Source organism: Mus caroli, chromosome 16 (genome assembly GCF_900094665.2).
Source record: "Mus caroli chromosome 16, CAROLI_EIJ_v1.1, whole genome shotgun sequence".
NCBI lineage: Eukaryota > Metazoa > Chordata > Mammalia > Rodentia > Muridae > Mus > Mus caroli.
The window spans coordinates 20,260,359-20,284,379 of NC_034585.1; the positions used below are offsets into that span (position 1 = coordinate 20,260,359).

Sequence of the window (24,021 nt, forward strand, 5' to 3'; positions counted from 1 at the left end):
ACACACCGGAGCTAACAAAACCCTGAGTCTGTACACTCTGACATGCCACAAGCAATATTGTGTAGGAGGTGTTTCTACATTGTCCTCGTTGTTCACGTATGAAGAGACCTTTGTAACTGGGCCAAGAGTAGCAAGAAGATACTGGAAATGGTTGTTGGTTTTAGCTCCTTTTACTGGTTTCTGCTTTAATTCACTGTGCAGAGTTGAGCAATGCTTTAGAAATGGGCTTTGCACTCCCACGTTCTTTACAGAGGCAAACAGGTCAACAACCCCATGTTGCAATCCTCCAGCTCCATACCTGGTTGGACATCGAGCAGAGTCCTGTTTGTTCTCTGNGAAGAGGGCACACAAGAGGTGACCTCAAGAATCTAAATAGGGGGCTAAGTGGTGAGGCAGAGAGAGCTGAGGCAGGAGAGATCAGAGCCNGGAGGCTGCCAAAATCAGCTTCTGAGTTGGTTTCTCATTCTTGGCAAAACAGTCCCTCAGTTCTAGGGGGATCCTTAAATCATGAAGCTCATTACTACACTGCTCCTCTGCTCCGGACTCCTGCTGAGTTTAACTCAAGGAGAAGATGCACAGGAAATTGACTGCAATGATGAGACTGTATTTCAGGCTGTGGATTTCGCTCTGAAGCAGTTTAACCCTGGGGTAAAAAGTGGCAACCAGTATATGTTGCACCGAGTGATGGAGGGCACTAAAACGGTGAGTAACAGTTTTCCTGTGAAACCACTTGTAATTGGTGCTCTCGGGCACAGGGGTAGAGGTTGGAGATGGCTAGTTCTTAGGCTTCCTGGGTGATCATGACAGCAGTATCCCAGGAAGAAAGAAACCACAGAAGATGGAGATGTTCAAAAGGGACAGGCATAGTGGGGAATCCAGCAACGCAGTCAGCTTGCAGCAGGGGAATCCACTGCATCTGTGAACCCAGCCTTAAGGGAGAGTTCCCTCCTGGGATGGATACAGGGAGTAAGAAGAGAGTTGGCATTATTGCCTTGGACCAAGTATCTAGCACTGCGTGTGTGTGGCTGATTCATTGAGGTTAATAGTAAGGTTTCCACTAGCTTTCTTTAGTTTGTGGGGCAGGGAGGTTGAGCCATAGTGTCATTTAGCTTTCGACTAACCACAAACTTGCTGTGTAGCTGACAATGACCTTAAACTTTTGATCCTCCTGCTTCCATCTCNCTGGTGCTACACATACCGGCATGTGCCCCCATGCCAGGTTTCTGTGATACTGGGGAATCAACCTCAGGACTCTGCCACCTACGCTCCACCCGGGGGAAACTTTGGCAGGTTTTCACTATATTCTTACTGCTTTGTCAGTGCACGCAGGTAGGAAAGGAATGAAAGCAGGGTGCATAAATTAGAGAAAAACTATCTTTAAGATTTTTTTAAAATTAAGTTTACAGACTAGAGAGATGGCTCAGTGGTTCAGAGTACTGGCTACTCTTGGGGGGTGGGCTGGGATCAGTTCTCAGCACTTATGGTAGCCACAACCATCTCTAACTCCAGTTCCAGGGACTACGGTGTGTCTTCTGGCCATCCTGGGCACCAGGCACACATAGAATATATATATACATACATTTGGGCATACACTCACACTCTTAAGATTAAAAATTAAGAATTTACATTTAAAAGTCTTTCAATAAATAAATTTCATGTAAAAGACTTTCTTTGGATTGGTCTCAATATTTCAGCATGAAAAAAATCCCAATCCTTTGACAGCATGAGGATAAACAGAAAGCCCTGAAGGACACAGGCGTGTGAGATTCAGAAGGTGAAGGGAAGCCTCTGTTTCTCTCTGCAGCACAGCCCGCAGTCTGCTTCCTCCGCTCAGAACCATATCCTCTAGTGTCTCCACTGCTGACAGATGGGGCTCGTGGGAGTTTCCTTGTACAAGGTCCATGTAGCTCTCCTGGCCTTGACTTCAAGGTGGTCCTGTCTCAATCCACCAAGTGTGCTACTGGAATTCCAGGCTTCATCCTATGCCCAGCTTCACCCAGAGATGTTGAACTCATAGATGTACATACATGTAAACCAGGATTTACATAAAAGAGAGCAGGGATAATACCATGGATACTGCTTTGAAATCACTGAGAGTATAAACATATTATGAACATCAGTCCAAGGAGTATTTATACACCTGTAAACATTTATTTTTTAATAAACACGGCTGTTCTTATGTCTGCTCAGGACTGCTGTTTGTAATGTGTCAGGGTCCACAAACTTGCTGCTGGGTCCCCTGAGTGACTCCAGGTGTCACCCTTGCTTTCCTCAGGATGGCTCTCCAACCTTTTATTCCTTCAAGTATCTAATCAAGGAGGGCAACTGCTCTGCTCAAAGTGGCCTCGCCTGGCAGGACTGTGACTTCAAGGACGCCGAGGAAGCCGTGAGTGTGCTCTTTATAGGAAAGCCCCAGCCTGCCCCACAGAACCCCCAGGGTGCTCTGAAATGTCCAGAAGACTGGTAAATGACAGATCAGTGGGAAACTTGTACCAGTGTGGGGTACTCCTAACCACTTAGTTCCCAGGCACTTGTTTACAGCAGGCCCCCTGCCACCTCAGACAGTCATCAGCTGTTCATGGTGACAAAATGTGTCAAGTACCTGTGGTGCTGTTTCCACAAGGTGGGTAAACTGAGGCAGTGAGAGGCACCCAGGCAGCAGGAGCAACTCACAGACAGCAGTGTGGAAGTGGGAGGTTCTAAGAGGTTAAACTGAAGTTTATGTAAAGAGCAGGCACCCACTGAACCTGAGGGGGAAGTCAAATCCGAAGCTCCTCCTGTTGGTCCTGAGGCACAGCATCCGGCTGGGTGACAGAGAAGCAGCCACAGAGCTCCACATCAGGGCTCAAGTTCAGAGACCTTACTCTGCCTCTCCCGGACCCGTGAAGATCAGTGGTCTGTGGAAACAATCACTAGGTCACATTAATATTCATTCTCACGTCTCACAAGTTGGTTAATGGGCTGGAAAGATTGCTGAGTGGTTAAGAGCGCTTGCTGCTTCTCAGAAGTCCTGCGTTAGGTTTCTAACACCCAGATGGACACTTAGAACCCTTTGTAACTCTAGTTCCATTGCTTCTGCCGCTGTCCTCTGGATTCTGCAGGCACCAGGCACACATGCAGTGTACAGACACACATGCATCAGAACAAGTAAATCTAAAGAAAGCAAAACAAAATCTCTATTAGAGAAAAACCTTTCTTATTTTTTTTTTAAAGCCACATTTAGTCACAGCACTAGCTAGGTGTCTCCATGAGACAGAAAGAGTAGACCAAATGCCCTCTTTCTTTTCTTGTAGGCCACTGGAGAATGCACAGCAACTGTGGAGAAGAGAGAAAATGAGTTTTTCATAGTCACCCAGACCTGCAAGATTACTCCAGGTGGGTGGTACGTCTGGGGACCTGGCCTGTTGGTGGCAGTGTGTGGGAGCCTGGGGGTTGTGGAATGTTGATGTTAATCATTCCTAGGACTCTAGAACACGATCCAGACTAGCTGGCTTCACCCTCCTAGAAGGTGGCAATGGCATCTACAGTGTTGGGATTGTGGTAGATATTGAGCAGAGTAGAACTACACCAAGTTCTTGGATTGGGCCAGGCTTGTGTCAGTCATCCCCTGAGACCTAGCCTAACTCCTGTGCTCTTAGTGGAGGCAGGGGCTCTGGGCTGGCTGACAAAGAATGAAGCACCATGAATCTGACTCCATTCCTACAGAGCATCCTACATGTAGTGTAGGCTTTGAGGTGTGCCCTGGTCCAGAATCATTCCTTCTTTGTTGGAGAAGTTATTTAATCCTGCCCCAGGGTTTTACCTCACCTTAGGTCATTTAGTTTTTGGATAAAAGACACAGTCAACCTTCATGTTTGCAATAAGCCTTAAACAGTACAAATGCCAGACAGTCGCCTACCCTCTATTGTGCTAGAATCTTCTTTCCTATAAATAATGCTGAGTTATTAATAACTATTTAGTATGTTTTATCTGGATTGTTCTTACCTCCACTGGGCCAGCCCACAAGGCTGTCTGTGTACTTGTGGCTCATGTGTAACACATGGCAGCTTCTCCTTCTACATCTGCTTTTCCCTGGTGATCCTTCTCTGACCCCAAAGCCCAGGAAACCCAAATGCTACCTATGTACCTTCTGCCCAGCTATTGGCTGTTGGCATCTTGCTGGGTCCAAGATGTGTGTGTGGACTCTCTAGTCTCTGGGACAACCAAGTCTTGGGGGTACTCAACTTAGTATTACAAAATAGACCAAACCTCAAAACAACGTTTTCTTCTTCTTCTCCTTCCTCTTTGCCTCATCCTCTCCTTCCTTCCTTCCTTCCTTCCTTCCTTCCTTCCTTCCTTCCTTCCTTCCTCTCTCTCTCTCTCTCTCTCTCTCTCTCTCTCTCTCTCTCTCTCTTCTTCTTCTTCTTCTTCTTCTTCCTCTTCCTTTTCCCCTCTTCCTCTTCCTCCTCCTCTTCATTTTCCCCTCCTCCTCCTCTTTTCTTTCTTCTTCCCCTTCCTCCTCCTCCTCATCCTCCTTCTTCTTCCTCTTCCTCTTCTTCCTCTTCTTTATTTTGTTTTTTTTTTTGTTTGTTTGTTCTTGGTTATTTTTTGTTTTTCAATACACAGTTTCTTTGTGTAACAATCCTGACTATCCTAGAGCTAGCTTTCTGGACCAGAATGGCCTGGAACTCACAGAGATGCACCCACCTCTACTTCCTCAGAGCTGGGACTAAAGTTGTGCACCACCATGTCCGGCTTCATTCCAAATTTTTATCATCTTCCTTTTCCTTTTCCTTTTCCTTTTCCTTTTCCTTTTCCTTTTCCTTTTCCTTTTCCTTTTCCTTTTCCTTTTCCTTTTCCTTTTCCTTTTCCACAACTCAGAAGGTACATAATAGAATTGCACCCTTGACAGGATGGGATGCTAAGAAATGAGATGATAAATCTGAACATGGAATATCTGGGCATCTGAACACTGACTCTGGACAACGATAGCTGACACTCACAGAGCACTTATGATATGGGAACTTTCATACATTAACTCCTCCAACCATTACAGGTCAGTCAGTGTGGTATTTTGTCCTCATTTTTCAAATGAGGAAACTGAAGTTGGAACAGTGAAGTAACTTACCTAAGGTTATACTGATACTCTGTAGGAGAGTGGGTAGAGTAGGTCCTTAGTTAAAAAAAAAGCAAAAAATCCTCCTTTAAGAATAAAAATATAAAGCAATTTATTAACAGATACAGCCATTATTATCATTTTCTATAATGTTGTAAAGATTCCATGTGTTTGTAGCAGGATGAGTGTGTATGGGCGATGCCAATCATGAAAATGTTCCTGCAGCTGGCCTCTGCAAGATGCAGAGAGGGAGGGAAGGGGGAAGGGGGAGAATATATTCCCTAGAGCAGCATCTTCAGCAGTTTTGATATGGTTACTCACCATAGGGGCATGTTTCCATAGGTCTAAGTTGTCCATATAGAACCCACAAAGGCACTGAACTTCATCTCTTGCAAGAAGTTGCATTTAGGGCTGGAGAGATTGTTCAGCAGTTAATAACACTGACTGTTCTTCTGAAGGTCCTGAGTTCAAATCCCAGCAACCACATGGTGGCTCGCAACCATGTGTAATGAGATCTGATGCCTTCTAGGGTGTCTGAAGACAGCTACAGTGTATTTACATATAATAAATAAATCATTTAAAATAGTTACACTTAAAGAAATCAGCCCAATGTAGAGAAGAGCTCATAAGCTCCCATCAGCAATGAAAAATTCTATTCCTATTTCAAAACCATCTATATAGAAATATACAGCATGGAAGGCACTCAGTTACCCAGGAGAGGAACATCACATTTCTTACTCTTCCCTCCCTCAAACCCACTCTCTTCTACTCTGTTCTGTCTTGAATGAGAGCTGGCTGGTGTGCGGTGGAGGGAGGAAATCCACCCTGGTCATCTCCACAGCTCCTGTGGCTTTCACCTCATTTGATCTGTAAGACTTCCAGCCTTCCCATCAAATTCTCTACAGTTGTAGAACTGTCCAGTTCCCTGATCCAACTTCTTCTGCAAGAAGAGAAGGGAAAACTGTTTATAAGGTTTCTGACAGCAGTAGAGATGCCATACACCACACAGTCCTGAGGTGAGTTGTGTTGAGCAGCAAGCGGTGTAAGGGGTTGAATATCAGCAGAATAGCCCAAGACTTAGTCTACTGACTAGATCATACCTATTGTGTTAAGTCAGCTTTTGGCTACTGCAACAAAGTACCTGAATTGGACTTTACAGCACATTTAAGATCCAACTAGATCTGAGCATTATAGTGCATACCTGTAATTCTCACACTGGGGAGGTTGAGGCAAGAGGAGAATTAGGACTTTAAGTTCATCCTCAACTACAGAGCAAGCTGAGGATATCGTGGGGTATATGAGTCCTTGTCTCAAAAGGAGAGAGGAGAGGAGGGAGGAAGAGAGAGAGAGAGAGAGAGAGAGAGAGAGAGAGAGAGAGAGAGAGAGAGAGAGAGAAGTGGGAGGAGAGATCCAAGGACAGAAGGCACACAGGAAGTGTGTTCCAAGAGGTAAGGAAGCCTTGATCCCGAGGTGGCATCTCTACTGGCCATACCACTCACTCTGCAGCCATCCTCTATCAGACAGGGCTCTCACCTTGGTAATTTAATATAAATACCTATAAAAACATTTGACATTGTTTTATTGCAAACCATTGAGTGGGTTCCTCATTCCACATCAGCATATTCTTCTCTTCTGAGAGCCTATGGGAACCCTAAAATCCTATGTAAATCCTGGGATTACTTGCATTTTCCTGGGGAGAGGTTACAGCTCTCATCAGATTTACCAAAGAACTTGTGAGCTTTGGGCATAGACAGTGATTCTAAACAGGGTCAGTATCTCCTGCCTGGAGCACTGGCTTCTCTCTCTGACAGTCCCTAAATCAAACTGGCCCTCTCTGTGTCACACTGGACACTCTGGCAAACTGAATAGATGCCACCTCCCATACTACGGTTCCTTTCCCATCCTGATTTCTCAGTGCCATCTGCCCCTTCTCTTCGCCCCCACTCCTCTCACATGTCTTGTTTATGCCTGTTGCCACGTTCTTCCTTCTAGCTCAGCATGCTCATCTTTTTCATAGATGTCCCCCTCACTACATTCTGGCCTCCTGTCTTTCCTAGCTCTTGCCCACCCAATGAAATTATCTGTCTACACTCTGTCCTTTGTACCTGATTGTCATCTCCTCACAGATGTGACATTTAATGCCTCCCTAGAATCTAGCTCAGCACCTGCAAGGGAATAGCAAGGGCAGATGACTAGGAAAGGCTCCTCTTGGGCTGACTAATGAGAAAGCCTCTTGCCTTATGTTCTGCTCATATGAAAACAGAGAGCAATACTTTCTGGCCAGCACAGCACCTCGCAATGACTTCACCAATGACAAACACCAAATGTAAAGCTTAGCAAGTGTAACAAAATACTGTGTGACATAAAAAAATGGAAAGACAATCCTGTTCAGAGGGGAGGGCTCTTCTCCAGGAGCCAAAGCATTGGACTGACTTTATCAGATAGTTAGGTGTCAGGGAGCTTTCTTTAACCTTGAAAAAAAAGTTATATCTGTAATGTGCTTTATTTTATAAAATGGTGAGTTAGTGTATTACTGTGATCATGAAAATACATTAAAATAGGGGCCTAGTGATGTAGCTCAGCTAAACTCACTCTAAAGGTGGTGGGACCTAGGAGAATGGAGCTGATAAATGAGGCACACTACAGTCTCATGAAATAACCAACTTTATTGGGAGCTTCAGATAATGTATTCTCTGAGGGTTAAGAAAGGTCAGATCAGTAGAGTTCTCATGAGGGCAAGCTGTATACAAGCACAGGGATAAGCCACATGTGACAAAATAACATTTTTCCATAAAGTCATTGTGATGGCTATTCCTGGTTGTCAACTTGACTACATCTGGAATGAACTACAATCCAGAAATGGAGGGCTCACCTGTGATCCAGATCTTGAGGCTGGAAGACACAGGCTTTTGACCTGGATCTTGACGTGGTAATCTTGAGGCCATGAAAAGTTTAGATCCAAGCAAGGTAAGTACACACCTTAAATAACAGGAGACTGAGGCAAGGAGATCTCTGAATTCAAGGTCAACCTGGAGCATAGCACATTCCAGATCCAGATAAGTGTGGTGGTACACACTTTTAATCTGAGCCATACCTTGTGCTGGTGGCCTACATAAAGACACTGGAAGAAGAAAGACTCACTCTTCTTCATGTGCTTACACTTACTTGCCAGCACATCTGTTAGAACCTAATTCTTCAGGATTCCAGCTTATACAGAAGACAAGGTAAGATAACTAGCTTTGTGGCCTGAGCAACTTCCCATTCACAGCTGTCCATTGTTGGGTCACTTGGACTACAAGTTGTAAGTCATTATAATAAATTCCTTTAATATATAGAGAGATTCCATAAGATCTTTGACTCTAGAGAATCCTGAATAATACAGTCACATAATGGAATGTTTAAAGATTTAATTGAATAACAATAGTAAACAACAATCAATAATCTGAAGTAAACTCATTCCTGATATATCTGGGAGGAGCATGAACCCTCATTCCAAGAATAATTCTGTGCTTTCAAGAAACTGAGGTCACAAGACTCCTGTCTTGTATTCTTGGAGTGTTCTCACAAGCACTCCTCACACAACTTCCTTCCTGAACCCTGTTCTGAGAAGCTAGTATGCCCGAAGGCCTGGCTTCAATCCCCATCAGTTCATACAGCAGCCATAGAAGCCTCTGGAGAAAAGCAGAGGAAGGAGACCAGACACTTGAAGCCAACCATAGCTGCATAGACACTTCCAGACCAACCTTGAATATATGAGACCCTGTCAAAAAATGAAATCAATAGAAGGGCATAAAATAAATGTTCTCAACAATCTCCATCCTTGCTTTTGACTGCACAGGAGTCCTAAATTCTCATTATCTTTAACTCATACATGAATTACAGAAAGTCAGGTTTTCAGGGTCTTTCTAAATGGTCTCATGGGTTTAGGACCATGAATATGAGATGCATTTTCATTTATTAATGCTGTCTCTTTGTCTGTTCTTTGTCAAGGTAAGGGCCCCATACTGAAAGACAATTTCCCCTGTATTGGTTGTGTGCACGCCATATCGACAGATAGTCCAGACCTGGAGCCTGTTCTGAAACACTCCATCGAACATTTCAACAACAACACAGATCACAGCCACCTCTTTACTCTCAGAAAAGTAAAAAGTGCCCACAGACAGGTTTGTTTTTCAATTGTTTAAGACATCTGATGTGCTTAAAAATCTGTTAGATTGGCATTTTGTCACCTAAAATGAACCATTGGCAGGAGGAACCTACCTGGCACATGCTGGCATCGTCCTAGAGTGCCCTGTGTTTCCATGAGAATAACTCTTAAGGCAAGGAGCTTCTCAGGGGTCCAGGTGAGTTGTGCCATGCAATAAAGGAAAGGAACTCTCACACACCCATTCCTTCTGCAGTGCATGGTTTCTTCCCAGAAATGGAAAAATGCGTGTCATTCTGGCTTTAAGGTTTTACCAAATCTCTATTTTTATCTTCCTGTCATTCATTAAAAATGGCACCAAAGAGCCGGGCGTGGTGGCGCACGCCTTTAATCCCAGCACTCGGGAGGCAGAGGCAGGCGGATTTCTGAGTTTGAGGCCAGCCTGGTCTACAAAGTGAGGTCCAGGACAGCCAAGGCTACACAGAGAAACCCTGTCTCGAAAAAAACCAAAAAAAAAAAACAAAAAAAACAAAAAAAAAAATGGCACCAAAATATTAAATTTTTCATAGAAAGGTGGACACGACTTTCTAGGTATGCCTGAAATTGTACTGCCCACTTCCTCCTGGTGGTGTTCAGTGGAAATATCTAGTAATCTGATCTTTTCTTTCTTTGTTGTTTGTTTGTTTGTTTGCTTGTTTGTTTGTTTGAGGCAGAGTCTCTACACAGTCCTGGCTGCCTTGAAACTCACTCTGTAAACAAGGGTAGCTTCAATCAATCTGAGATCTCCCTACTTCTGCCTCTGATGCTGGGATTAAAGGTTTTGACCACCAGGCCTAGCTTGGAATCAGATTTTTTATTGGCTCCTTTATCACAGCTTTTCTGAGAGCTCATCTGGTCCTTTGAATTTCAGTTTCTTAAGAATTCCTCAACTTAGAGAGTAACAATCTGTACTTTTACTTCAACTTGCTCCTGTGTGTGATGTGTATTTTACCCACCTGCGTTCATGTACAGCAGTCAGCATAGGGACCATGGTGACCATGACCACAGATGGTGGGACAGGGCTGCCAAGAACAAAGCAGGAGAACGTCACTGTCTGGTGACCTGCAGCCAGAGGGCTCCCCAGGACAGGCCACTCCCATTTCACATTACTCCTAGCTAGAAAATCATATTGCTTCACAAAATTGGGTGATATTTGCATTCTTGGCAACCTGGGAAAGAAAGATTGTGGGGTCTTTGAAGATATATAGATAGAGATATATAGATATATAATATGTATGATATATAAGCTATATATTCTATACACATATATATGCACATAACTTTACATTAGCAGTTACTTTGAAGTGTCATGGAGTGCGTTGTATGTGTCTCTGTGTGTGAACGTGTGTGTGTATGTGTGTCTGTCACAATACTCAACACTTGCTCAGTGATTCTATTGCCCAGTAATAATGACGGTTTGTACTTCTTGAACACTTGTTGTATCCAATTCAATGTTTAAAGACATTTATATTTTTGCTCACTGTGAGTAATGTTCAACCTGAGGTTCAAGTACTCATTCAATCTAACTCATTTTAGGTGGTGGCTGGCCTGAATTTTGACATTACCTACACAGTTGTGCAAACAAATTGTTCAAAGGAGCGTTTTCCTTCCCTCCGTGGAGACTGCGTGGCCCTTCCCAATGGTGTAAGTAGCAGACATTTAATGACAATCTTGCACAGTTTGCTGACAGTGTTTCCAGGACTGTCAAGCTCTGTGATTTGACACCAAGATGTCACTTAGTAGTTCACACTCAGGTTCACCCAGAGTCTTAGGACCTAAGTTGCTGGTCAAGGCATCCAAGTGTGTCACACTACATATCTCCATCCTGTCAGGGATTAGGCATGGGATTTGTCATGGTGATGGGTTGTCACACTCTCCTGGCTTCCTCCTCCTCCATGTGTGCTCCATGTTCACACAGGGTCCTCTGTGTCCCAGCTTCTTCCTGCAAACTCCCCTGTGGTGCTTCCTCACCCTCCCTCTTCTCCTGTCATCTAATAAATGCATCCTGGGAATCCTCTCCTGCTGTGCATGACATCTTGTCATTGAAAAGATGTCAGTGACTGTTCTGTGGCCAGTGAATGCCAAGGTGACCAAGGAAGGAACCTTCCTGGAATATTACTGTAGATGTTTCTTTAATCTAGTATCTCTGCTTTGACAGTTTTTTTTTTTTTTAAGAAAATGTCCCATTTCTTTTTTTTTTTAAAGATTTATTTATTTATTATATGTAAGTACACTGTAGCTGTCTTCAGACACTCCAGAAGAGGGCGCCAGATCTCGTTACAGATAGTTGTGAGCCACCATGTGGTTGCTGGGATTTGAACTCTGGACCTTCGGAAGAGCAGTCGGGTGTTCTTACCCACTGAGCCATCTCACCAGCCCTGCTTTGACAGTTTTATGTCATGAGGGAAAGGTGGGAAATCTAGACCACACTTTGCTAATTTTCACAGTAAAGCATTGGAGACAAATGCTATATGCATCCTTAAGAAATGCTTATGCAAGGTACAGCAGTCCATAGATTAATACTGCTTCCTGAGCCTCTTGTGTCATTAGCAAATCACTCTAATATGTTAAGGACAAGAAAAAAAAAATTAGGACACAAATTCTACTCACAGGAGCAATGAAGAAAGGAGGATTAGGCGTTTAAGATCATCTTTAACTGCTCAGTGGGTTTGAGGCCTTCATTGGTTTGAAAAGCTGCTGTTTCAGAAAGAAAACCAAAACAACCTAAATAAATGAAGGAAGAAGGGGAGGAAACAGGAGGCTGGGTGTGGTGACACACACCTCTACCAGCACTGCAAAAGCAGCAGATGTCATTGAGTTCAAGAGCAGTCTGCTTTACAAACCGAGTTCTAGGCCTTCTAGGGCTGCATAGGGAGACAATGCTGTCTCAAAATTTATTTTAGATTTAAATTTTAAAATAAGGAATGAAGGAAGGAAGGGAAACTGTGTATACAGAGTCAGGCAAATATACAAGGTCAAATAATATAAATATAAAAGTGATAGAAAGTAAATGTGTTATAATTCAGAACACTGATAACCTTCAGGTTTTTTTTTCTGATTTTGCATACCTATTGAGATTTCTTCAATAGTTCTTAAATGTTCTAGTTAATCATGCATTAATTTATAGCTGTAAAAAGAGTCATAAAAAACCCTACCAAGCCGGGCAGTGGTGGCGCATGCCTTTAATCCCAGCACTTGGGAGGCAAAGGCAGATGGATTTCTGAGTTCGAGGCCAGCCTGGTCTACAGAGTGAATTCCAGGACAGCCAGGGCTACACAGAGAAACCCTGTCTCAAAAAAGAACAACAACAACAAAAAGACACAAAATGAAAGGAAACATTTATGAATCTTCTGCCCTTTAAGGGCTTAGTGTGAAGATCATGTTCAAAATTCCAGAACCCAACACCAAAAGACAGACCAATCTAAAATGGGCAAAAGATTGAACAGACACCTCCAGATTTGCAGGTAGCCAATAAGCACATGAGGAGATCCACAGGACCACCAGCCATCAGGCAATACAAATGCAAACAGAATGGTCCTAACCCCCAGAGGGATTCATGCATATCCCCTTTGTCTTTTTCATGGGTGAAAAGAAAGGAGAATTGTGGGAAATTTTCAGTGACTTCTTTTTCTTAAAAGTTGTGATTATTTTATTTAATTTTTTACATTTATTTATTTATTTCAAGTATATGAGCTTTTTGCCTACATGTATAATCTGTGAATATGGATATACAGTATACACAGAGGCTGGAGAGGTGGTTGTGAATTGCCAGGGGAGAATCAAACCGCAGTCCTCCGTAAGAACAGTCAGTGCTCTGAACCTCTGAGCCAGTTCTCCAGTTCTGTGATTATTTTACATGCTCTACTTATTTTTTTTTACCTAAGAATTTTTCCTCATCATTAGGAATCTTTTGTTTGTTTGTTTGTTTGTTTGTTTGTTTGAGACAGGGTTCTCTTTGTAGTCCTAGCTGTCCTGGAACTCACTCTGTAGACCAGGCTGGCCACAAACACAGAAATTCGCCTGCCTCTGCCTCCAAGTGCTGGGATTAAAGGCGTGGGCCACCACTGCCTGGCTAGAAATCTTGGTAAACTTTAAAGATGACTCTGCAATAATATTCCAGCAAGGACACCATAGATTGTTTTTTACCACAGTGCTCCTACCTTTGGATACCTAGGTTATTTCTAGTTTTTATATAATAGTAACTTAGCAAACATTTTTGACAATGAAATTCTTTTTGTATTTGGCATTCCTTTATAATAAGGCTTCAGTTTTATAAATGATAAACATAGTTATTAAAATCTTTTAAACTCTTCATTTATATAGTTTTTACATTTATAGTTGTTTGCTTAAATAAATTGATTTAAATTCTATTGCATTAAAATTCAATATTTTATAGCTAAATATATTTTAGTTTCTCAATCAATAATTGAGTTAACGTGTTCATTTTGCTGAAATATTTTCATAAGTATGCTAGAAGTTTATGGGTTGAATTTATGGATGAGTAATTATATATTCTTTGCCCATTCTTTCCTTTGTGTGTGTGGTATATGCAGGTATGTATGTGTGTGTGTGTGTGCTCACCTGTGCAGATACATGTGAAGGCCATATGCTCAGCTGCCTCTAAAACAAAACAAAACAAAAGTTGAAGCCAGGGAAGAGATAGCTCAGTCAGTAAAGGGCTTGTCTTTGGATCTCTCTTTCCCATGTAGACATCTAGAATCCTAGCATCAGGGAGACAGAGACAAGACTCCTGGGCTCACTTGACAGCAGCCTACTGGAATCAGTGAGCTCAGGGTTCATTGAGAGATCCTGTCTTACTTAGGCATTCCCTGTGCAGTGGACAATCCCATTTCTTCTCCCTCTTTCGGTGCTCCTTGTCATAGCTATCATGGCTAGCATGTGCTTTTCATTTTTTCCATTGCTTTTATTCCTTTTTCCTCCCTTTTCCTGATATAATGATTTGTAAAGTAGACAAACTGTCACAGGATTTTCCCTGTCCAATTACATTAGTACAAAGGAGGTCTGCAGTTGGCCAGGGACAAGGGAGGCAGAGCTAAGAGTTGCAGAGCAAGGGAGAGTCTCAAGGTAGAAGGAAAAGGAAGATGGCTGCGGACGTGAACCCACGTGGTGGTGTTTTCCAGCTAGGTTAGAAATATTAGGATAAAGCTCTTATCAGTATCAGTTGGCTCTGAAATTTAATGTATTGGCATCTTGTAAATTGTGACATTATTGATACATAAATCTGATTGATTAATTAAGCTTTAAGAGTCTTGATTTTTACCGGGTTACTGGGTATTGTGATATGCAACTGCCAGGTTGGCGGTTCTATTTAGTTACTGGAGTGCGGGATTGCCGACTACTTATGACTAAGGAAGAAGCAGCAGTAATGCCAGGGACAAGCGACCGAGAGCTGGGTACACAGCAATCAGGTGCAGCCGGGGCTAGCTCCAGAGAGTTGGCAGCGGCAGCAGGAAGGGGCACAGGAGCGTGGTCTGACTCCACGGAAAGTTGGCAGGTTTAGTTTTTTAATATCTCCCGCAACAGACATACTTACTGTCTTTTATTTTTTACTAGTTGTTTGCTTTTCACAATGACTTCTGTTTATGATTTTTTAACCACCAGGATGATGGTGAATGTAGAGGAAATCTCTTCGTGGATATTAATAACAAAATTGCCAACTTCTCGCAGAGCTGTACCTTTTATTCAGGTGAGAAAGCCCACATGGAGACACAGGAAGTGGTGCCAGCCTCCTTTTTACTTAGCTGCACCGGGTCTGTACGTAGTCAAGGCAACACAGTGACTGAGCAACAATGTGTCTTCCCCAGACACGGTAGCCTTCAGGGACAGTGGCAGCTGCCTTTCCTTTTGTGTACACTGTCCTTAAGTCCCATGTTTTAAGTTGGAGAGAATTGCATCTTGTTTTTAACCACCCACCATGGAATCCTTCCAGGTAAAGGTGGGTTTTCTAGTGTGTTTTGATATGGTGAGCTCTGAGGAAAACTTACAGTTAAGTCAGCATTTTCAATAAAAGGGCTGACTTCACTCCCACTGACATATAGTTGTGAACGTGTCATGTTGAGAAACACCACTGTGCACCTGTCATGAGGAGTGCCGCTGTGCACAAGTCATGGGGATCACTACTGCGTATGTGTCATGAGGAGACCCACTGTATATATGTCATGAGGGGCACTACTGTGCACAAGCCATGAGAAGCACCACTGGCACTGCCTGTTCAGTGGAGCCATGGACTCTAAGCTGGCCATTGGAGAGCCAATGCTCTATGTTCACAAGCACTTTGCTCAAAGTTAAACATTTCTCTATAGTTTACATCAAAAATGGGAAATTTTAAAACGGGCATGGTAGCATACACCAGTAACCATTCTAGGTCAACAACTACATGCAGAATTCAAGGCTGGCTTGGGACACATGAGATCCTGTATCAGGGACAAAACTCAAAGCAATTACAACATATGGGTGAACATGGGCAAACATGTTTCCCTAAATGTGACTTCAAGGAGGACACAGGGGAGCAGTGACTATCTCATGGACCGCCTTCCCTGAACCTTATTGTTTTCCCTTGCACTCTGCATGAATGAGGATGCAGGGTGTGATTGTGACAAGGGCAGGCAAGTCTACTCTTTGGGTGTACCTACTGACTTTAAATCTGATTTTATTTCAGAACACTTGTTAGAACCACTTTCCAAGAAATGTGCTGGCTGCCCCAAGGACATACCTGTAGACAGTCCGGAGCTAAAGGAGGCACTTGGTCATTCCATTGCACAGCTTAATGCAGAGAATAGTCATACTTTCTATTTCAAGATTGACACCGTGAAAAAAGCAACATCACAGGTCTGTAAATAGTAAGAAAAACAGAAGGTGGTGGCCTATGTGTAGATGGATTGTTAATATGACCCTTGATCTTGGCTCTGGTTGGGGAAACAGGACTCAGTAACAGGATTTGGTGGTTTAAATCCCAAGTCCCAACTCTGCTGTGTGCTTGAGTGTCTTGGACAATATCTTTAAATGAATGGCTCTATTTCCATGGGCAGTGGTGGTCCATGACTTTAATCCCAGCATTTGGAAGACAGAGGCAGGTGGGACTCTGAGTTTAAGGCCAGCCTAGTCTACAAAGTGAGTTCCAGGATAACCAAGTCTACACTGAAAAACTCTGTCTCAATAACGAAGACAGGGGGAAAAAAGCGGGGAAGAGGTTTCTATCTGAAAATGTCTGAGGCAAAGCTCAAGTTAGTTAATGTATAACAAATCACTTCCATACTCCAAGATGGTGAACAAATACCAGAAACCACTGTGTAATTAGCAAAATACAAGCAACGAAAAGCAGTTTTCATTCTCCGACATCTCAGTCTCACCTCTCATAGGAACATCTTGTGTTGTGTTGTGTGGTGCACACCTGTAATCCAGACTCTCAGAAGTTGAGACAGGAGGATTGCCACAAGGTCTAGGTCAGCTTGGACTACACATAGCAAAATGCAGCATCCTGTCTTTATACAAACACAGAGAAAGAGAGGGGAGAGAGAGAGAGAGAGAGAGAGAGGGAGAGAGAGAGAGAAAGAGAGAGAGAGAGAGAGAGAGAGTGTTGCCATGTTCTTGCTCCCTCTCCCTCTGCCCCAGATGCCCTCATTTCTTATAACAACTTCTCTAAGGACTCAACTCTCCTTTTACCCTGTCAATAAACGCTATTTCCTTTTACCTGGGGTCAGAGGATCAGCTGTATTAGAAAAGCCAAAACCTCCAACACCTCCTGTAATTATGATCAGAGTGTTTAACAACAGATTCCTACTCTAGAAACTGGCTTCCCAGGGTATAGGGTAAAAAAAAAATAAGTTATCAAGATAAAGGCAAGCCATTGGGGAAGCCAATACCATCTTCCAGATCTAGTAAGAAAATATTCACGTAAAATTTCACACTTTTGGCTTGGTAATTGAGTTTCTAGGAACCTAACAAGAGCCTCCATATGCGACCATAATCATTGTCATTTCAATTTTAAGAGCAAAAGATAAGATAAACTGTCCAGCTGATCAGCAGGGCCAGTGATGGCTCAGATGATAAAGGCATTTAACACTGGCCTGATGGCCTGAATCCCATCCCTGGACAGGAGGAAACTGATTTTACAGAGTTGTCCTCCAACTTCCACACACATGCCATGGCATGTACTCCCCCCCCCATCCCCGCCCCACACACACTCAAATGCCTATTAATAATAATACCTAGATACACAATATGGGACTGAGTAAATGAAGCCAAGCAAATCCTTACTGTTGAGTGTTAGGCAAAAACGTAGAGGTATCTTTGTAAAGAATGTTTGATGGGGGACAGTCTCCTGCTTTAGTAACTGCCTGTTTGTTTTCTATGTGCTGATTGACAGTTTTATTCCCTTGGCATTTAATTTCTGTAATTCTTTATTCATTCTGGATATTAGTTGTTGTCTGAACTGTAACTGGTAAAGATTTTCTCTGATCATGTGGGCTATAGGCCCTGTTGGTTGTTTCTTCTGCTGTGTAGAGACTTTGTATTTTCATTCAGTCCCATCTGTTGATACCTGGGGCTGGTTCCTGCCTGTGCTGTTGGTCTTCCTTGTCTGTTTTTGCGCCAGTCGTAGGCTGTCTCTGTCACTATGGCTCTATAGTATAATTTGAGGTCAAGTACTATAATACCTTCAGCATTGTCTTACTCCTTAGGACGGCTTGGCCATTTGGTCTTTTGTGGTTTCATATAAATTCATGTATTTTTTCTAAGCCTATGACATATGACATGGGAATTTTTATAGGTACTATATTAATTCTGTATATTAATTGTGGTAGTACAAACATTTTCACACTATTAATTTTCCAGGACCATGCACAATATTTCCATTGTCTAGTATCTTCTGTAATTTCCTTTGCCAATATCTAGACATTTTTACTGTAGAGAATTTTATTGTAATAGTCTTTGAATCATTTGGTTAGATATATTCCTAACTACTTTTGAAAAAAAATTTTGAGAAAGTATCTCATTATACAGTCCAGACTGACTTGAAATTCACTCTCTAGACCAGGCTGGCCATGAACTCACAAAGATCTACCTTCCTCTGCCTCCCCAGTGCTGGGATTACAGGCATGTTCCACCAACAACTGGTTTGTTTAAAGATATAAGAGGTTACTTAATCTTAAAAATATATGAAAACTAATAGATAATCTAAATATTTTCCTAACTGGGTAATTTAAACTACACACGGATTTTCTGATTCAGTATTTGGCAGAGAGACAACAGAAAATATTTTAAGTTTTCCCTCCCATACGTCAGATTGTACTAAAATTCAGGCCCTTGAGTTACTTGGTAGGTGTGGTTTATAGCTTATGAACATTTAAATTAGTATGTGAATATTAAAGTGAAAGGTTACCCTGTATTTCTTTTACTCAGTGAAGTAAGCTGACCCAACTAATATCCAGAAATCTTAGATATACATACAAACAAAACGATGTATCAGATATGTGCACCTTGTAGAGAATTTTATACTGGTAGTCACACTACAAGGACAGTGTAACTTTCTAAGATGGTCAGGTAATATTTAAAATTTCCAGATTCTAACTTTGACCACACTGAAGTAAAAAAGTGCAGTTTGTTATAGAAATCCTCACTAAATATTTGTCTTGTACTATTAACTTTACAGGTGGTAGCAGGAACTAATTACGTTATTGAGTTCATAGCCAGAGAAACCAAATGTTCCAAGGAAAGTAACACAGAGCTGACAGAAGATTGTGAGATCAAGCACCTTGGAGTGAGTAGCACTGTCCCTGTGTGACACTCTAAGGGTCACTTGCTCATGGGCCTCATGACTAATGCTGATTTATTTTCTCTTGTCTTCTGTTTTCATGATTAGCAAAGTCTCAACTGCAATGCTAACGTGTACATGAGACCATGGGAGAACAAAGTCGTCCCGACTGTGAAATGCCAAGCATTAGATATGGTAGGATTGGAGTATTGTCAGCTTGGGGTCAGTTCTGTCTATTCCAAAAAGCAATATTGAACATGAATCATTACTGAAATAACCTGGGGGAGGGGCTGCTCTTTTAAACCCNTAAGAAGTTGTACATATCTATGCTGATCTTGCATTTTATGGCTGGGAAAGAAAACAGGTCACCTCTCAGTCACTTAGCTCACTGTCAGCGTTCCCTGCCTGGTAGTGAGGAGAAGACCAGGGCACTACCACTAGCCACACAACTCCAAGACGCACCTAAGGCCTTAGCACTACTGTGTGCTGGGTTCTGCTCTGTGCATTGAAGGACTTTGTGAGAAACGTGGATTCACTCCCCTTCCACAGTTAAATGAATACCAAAATGCACTTTAAAACAGAAGTCAAGGGGTCTACACATGATTCAAATCTGAGAGGCAACACTCTGCATCGTCTTTTTAAGAATCAATGTGCCTAGGGCTTCATTACTTACCAATAATGGGATGCTAAGATTTGAAGTGCTCTGAAGCTCCAGAGTGAATCACTTCACTAAGTCCCTCTTTCCCAGGCTCTGCACAGCAAGCTCCTTGCACATTCTCATCAGTCCTGAGGACCCTGGGAGGCAGGTGCTGTGGTTTTATTTTGCAGCAAAGTGGACTTAGTGTGTAGAGTGTTGAGTGTAGGTCAACTCTGAGCCCACCCTTTCCATCATGATCCTGACAACTAAAAGACATGTGACTCCAAAGCCTGAGTACTTTCATATCTGAGCACAGGCCTCAACTATAAAAGGGGAGGTGGAACATATTTAGAAAGCCACACCTCTGTGCAGATTGCCACCTCTCCTTTCTGGTTTAGGTTCTTGTCATTTGTTACTATCTCTAACACATTGTAAAAGGTCTTCCTGTCACACTTGTGAATAGGCCCTGTGGTGGCACAGCCTGACATAGTTTTGCCATAAAGACCTTTAAGGATAATAACAGCAATGGTTGGAACAGAAATGATATCAGTTATCAAACTGAGTACCCGAGGTAGGATGTGCTCAAACAACCCTCTTTTCTAAATGAAGAAAAACTCTTAGCCTTAGAGTATCATTAAGAAGAATAATTAGGCCGGGCAGTGGTGGCACACGCCTTTAATCCCAGCACTTGGGAGGCAGAGGCAGGCGGATTTCTGAGTTGGAGGTCAGCCTGGTCTACAAAGTGAGTTCCAGGACAGCAAGGGCTATACAGAGAAACCCTGTCTCGAAAAATCCAAAAACAAAACAAAACAGAAGAATAATTAGGGCAGGTGTTGAGGCTATAACTCAGTGCTGGAGTATCTGCCCAACATGTTCAAGATTCTTAGTTCAATCCCTAGGACCACAAACAGAGCCTACAAATTTCAAGAATAAAAGAAGAATCATTGTTAATTTATTTCTCTAGAAAATTATTAATGTGTTTTATAATAAGAATGGGAAAACAGGGATATATTTGTTTGAGGTCGGGTATGGTGTGGGGAAAGGGGTACTTCTGTGGGCCCATGTTGTGGCATCCTTCACCCTGAGGGTGTAGTATAGTATAGAATAAAGTTTATTTAGGGCATGGGAAGTGGGGTTGAGGGGGTAGTTGAGACAGAGAAAGGGAGAGAGACAGAGACAGAGACACAGAGAGAGACAGAGAGACAGAGGGGGAGACGGGGACATTGAGGGGGAAAGGGAGAGGGAGTGGAAGAGCAAGTGGGAGAAAAGAGGAGGAGAGGCTGGCCCTGAGCACATGGAGTGAGAAGCTGGAAGGGAATGAAAAGAGAGGGGGAAGAGGGGAAGAGAGCAGAAGCAAGAGAAGACGAGAGCAAAAGAGAGAACAGGGAGCAAGCAGCCCCCTTTAAAGTGAGTTGGGCACTCGTGGCTGTTGCCAGGTAACTGTGGGGTGGAGCCTCTATTAAATGTCAACAATTATAGTATCTAATATCTGGGAAAGACTCAGCCCATTATAATATAAAATGGCATCATCAGGTGCTTAGTCTCTTCTTCCTTCATCATCAGCTTGGTACTAACATAAGGCATTCATCTTACTATTTCCTCTGTAGACTACTCTGATTCGAAGGAGGCCTCCAGGCTTTTCTCCTTTCCGGACAGCCAGAGTACAAGAAACAAATGCAGGAACAACTGTAAGTCCACCCTACATTGTCAGGGAGCAAAAAGAGGAGCATGTCTGGTTGCATGAAAAGCAAATCAAGGCTAAGAATCACCATGGTCATAAGCATGGGCATGACCATGGCCATTGGTCCCCATAGAGGCATGGCCTTGGCCATGGACACCAGAAACCACATGGCCGTGGTCATGGACATCAACTTAAACTTGATTATATTAGACACCAAAGGGAAGATGGTGATGACTATACACACACAGAGGGACGTGGTTATGGTCTTGGTCTTGGTCATGGTCATAGTCATGGTCATGGTCATGGTCATAGTCATGGTCATGGTCATAGTCATGGTCATGGTCATGGTCATAGTCATGGTCATGGTCACAGACATGGTCATGGTCATGGTCATGGTCTTGGTCATGGTCATGGTCATGGTCAGCAANAAAAAAAAAAAAAAAAAAAACAATGTGCCTAGGGCTTCATTACTTACCAATAATGGGATGCTAAGATTTGAAGTGCTCTGAGGCTCCAGAGTGAATCACTTCACTAAGTCCCTCTTTCCCAGGCACTGCACAGCAAGCTCCTTGCACATTCTCATCAGTCCTGAGGACCCTGGGAGGCAGATGCTGTGGTTTTATTTTGCAGCAAAGTGGACTTATTGTGTAGAGTGTTGAGTGTAGGTCAACTCTGAGCCCACCCTTTCCATCATGATCCCGACAACTAAAAGACATGTGACTCCAAAGCCTGAGTACTTTCATATCTGAGCACAGGCCTCAACTATAAAAGGAGAGGTGGAGCATATTCAAGAAAGCCACACCTCTGTGCAGATTGCCACCTCTCCTTTCTGGTTTAGGTTCTTGTCATTTGTTACTATCTCTAACGCATTGTAAAAGACCTTCCTGTCACATTTGTGAGCAGGTCCTGTGGTGGCACAGCCTGACAAAATTTGTCTATAAAGACCTTTAAGGATAATAACAGCAATGGTTGGAACAGAAATGATATCAGATATCAAATTGAGTACCCGAGGGAGGATGTATTCAAACAACCCTCTTTTCTAAATGAAGAAAAACCCTTAGCCTTAGAGTATCATTAAGAAGAATAATCAGGGCAGGACTGAGACTATAACTCAGTGCTGGAGTATCTGCCCAACATGTTCAAGGTTCTTAGTTCAATCCCTAGGACCACAAACAGAGCCTACAAATTTCAAGAAAGATTAAAAGAGAAGAAATATTGTTAATTTATTTCTCTAGAATAGTAATACTATATTCATATCTGGGAAAGACTCACCCCATTGTGATGCAGCATGGCATCATCCAGCACTTAGTCTCTTCTTCCTTCATCATCAGCCTGCTACTAACATAGGGCATTCTTCTTACTATTTCCTCTGTAGACTGAAATGTTAAGAAGGCCTCCAGGTTTTTCTCCTTTCCGGAGTGTCACAGTCCAAGAAACAAAAGAAGGAAGAACTGTAAGTCCACCCTACATTGCCAGGGAGCAAGAAGAGAGGGATGCAGAATCTGAACAAGGACCCACACATGGGCATGGCTGGTTGCATGAAAAGCAAATCAAGGCTAAGAATCACCATGGTCATAAGCATGGGTATGACCATGGCCATTGGTCCCCATGGAGGCATGGCCTTGGCCATGGACACCAGAAACCACATGGCCTTGGTCATGGACATCAACTTAAACTTGATTATCTTAGACACCAAAGGGAAGATGGTGATGACCATAAACACACAGTGGGACATGGTCATGGTCACGGACATGGTCATGGTCATGGTCATGGTCATGGACATGGTCATGGTCATGGACATGGTCATGGTAAGCATAAAAATAAAGACAAAAACAGTGTAAAGCAGACTACCCAGAGAACAGAGCCTTTGGCAAGCTCTTCTGAATACAGTACTACATCTACACAGATACAGGGGAGGACAGAAGGACCCACCTTGACCCCTCCCCGAGCCCAGCCAACTGTTACCTCTTCTGGTTTTCAGGACTCAGATTTCATTGAAGATGTGGTAGCTACCACCCCACCATATGACACTGGGGCCCAAGATGATTTGATCCCTGATATCCATGTACAGCCAGATAGCCTTTCATTTAAGCTGATATCTGATTTTCCAGAAGCAACTTCCCACAAATGTCCTGGGCGCCCATGGAAGCCAGCTAGCTGGAAGGATCCAAACACAGAAACAACAGAATTTTCTGATTTTGATCTCCTTGATGCTCTTTCTTAACTTACACAGCCTAGGTAGCTTCACAAATGCTCTCCCAGCCTCTCTTCCTACTGCCCAAGCACAAACATTGTGACCTAAGTCATCCAGCCATGGTGATCAGAACAGCCTGTCAATGGGACTTTATCCCATTTATTTATTTATGTGGACTGATCGATAATAAAGCTGCCATCATTCTGAATCCCTTCTGAGCCTGCCTCACACACTTTCTGAACCAATACAGGAAGAAGCCTACCAGAATCCACTGCTCTGGTAAGGAGCGGATATCTCAAGATGCCCATTAGCATCTGCATACAGAACTGTGGCATCTGTGTCTAGAAAACAAAGAAAACCAAGAGACTGAATGTTGAGCTTATGGATGGGGGAAAATACCAGCAAAGCTTCCAGATGTGTGTGTGTGTGTGTGTGTGTGTGTGTGTGTGTGTGTGTGTG

The 24,021-nt window shown here is 42.9% G+C and overlaps 1 protein-coding gene across 5 annotated transcripts in view; it reads left to right on the forward strand.

Annotated features, from left to right (window-relative positions):
- Positions 1–293: 293 nt before the first annotated feature.
- LOC110311183 (kininogen-1) overlaps positions 294–24,021 on the forward strand; it is a 25,107-nt gene continuing 1,379 nt past the window's right edge. The window contains exons 1-11 of one of the 5 annotated variants that reach the window (XM_021184428.2): positions 299–702; positions 2,276–2,386; positions 3,294–3,375; positions 9,086–9,258; positions 10,815–10,922; positions 14,901–14,985; positions 15,958–16,127; positions 18,949–19,056; positions 19,159–19,245; positions 21,295–21,375; positions 23,480–23,770. In XM_021184428.2, coding sequence (XP_021040087.1) covers positions 508–702; positions 2,276–2,386; positions 3,294–3,375; positions 9,086–9,258; positions 10,815–10,922; positions 14,901–14,985; positions 15,958–16,127; positions 18,949–19,056; positions 19,159–19,245; positions 21,295–21,375; positions 23,480–23,665 — 1,386 coding nt within the window. In that variant the 5' untranslated portion in view covers positions 299–507 and the 3' untranslated portion in view covers positions 23,666–23,770. Of the gene's footprint in view, positions 703–2,275; positions 2,387–3,293; positions 3,376–9,085; positions 9,259–10,814; positions 10,923–14,900; positions 14,986–15,957; positions 16,128–18,948; positions 19,057–19,158; positions 19,246–21,294; positions 21,376–22,743; positions 23,771–24,021 lie in introns of those variants that run through there. The other 4 variants (XM_021184424.2, XM_021184423.2, XM_021184426.2 and 1 more) reach the window with 4 other exon arrangements.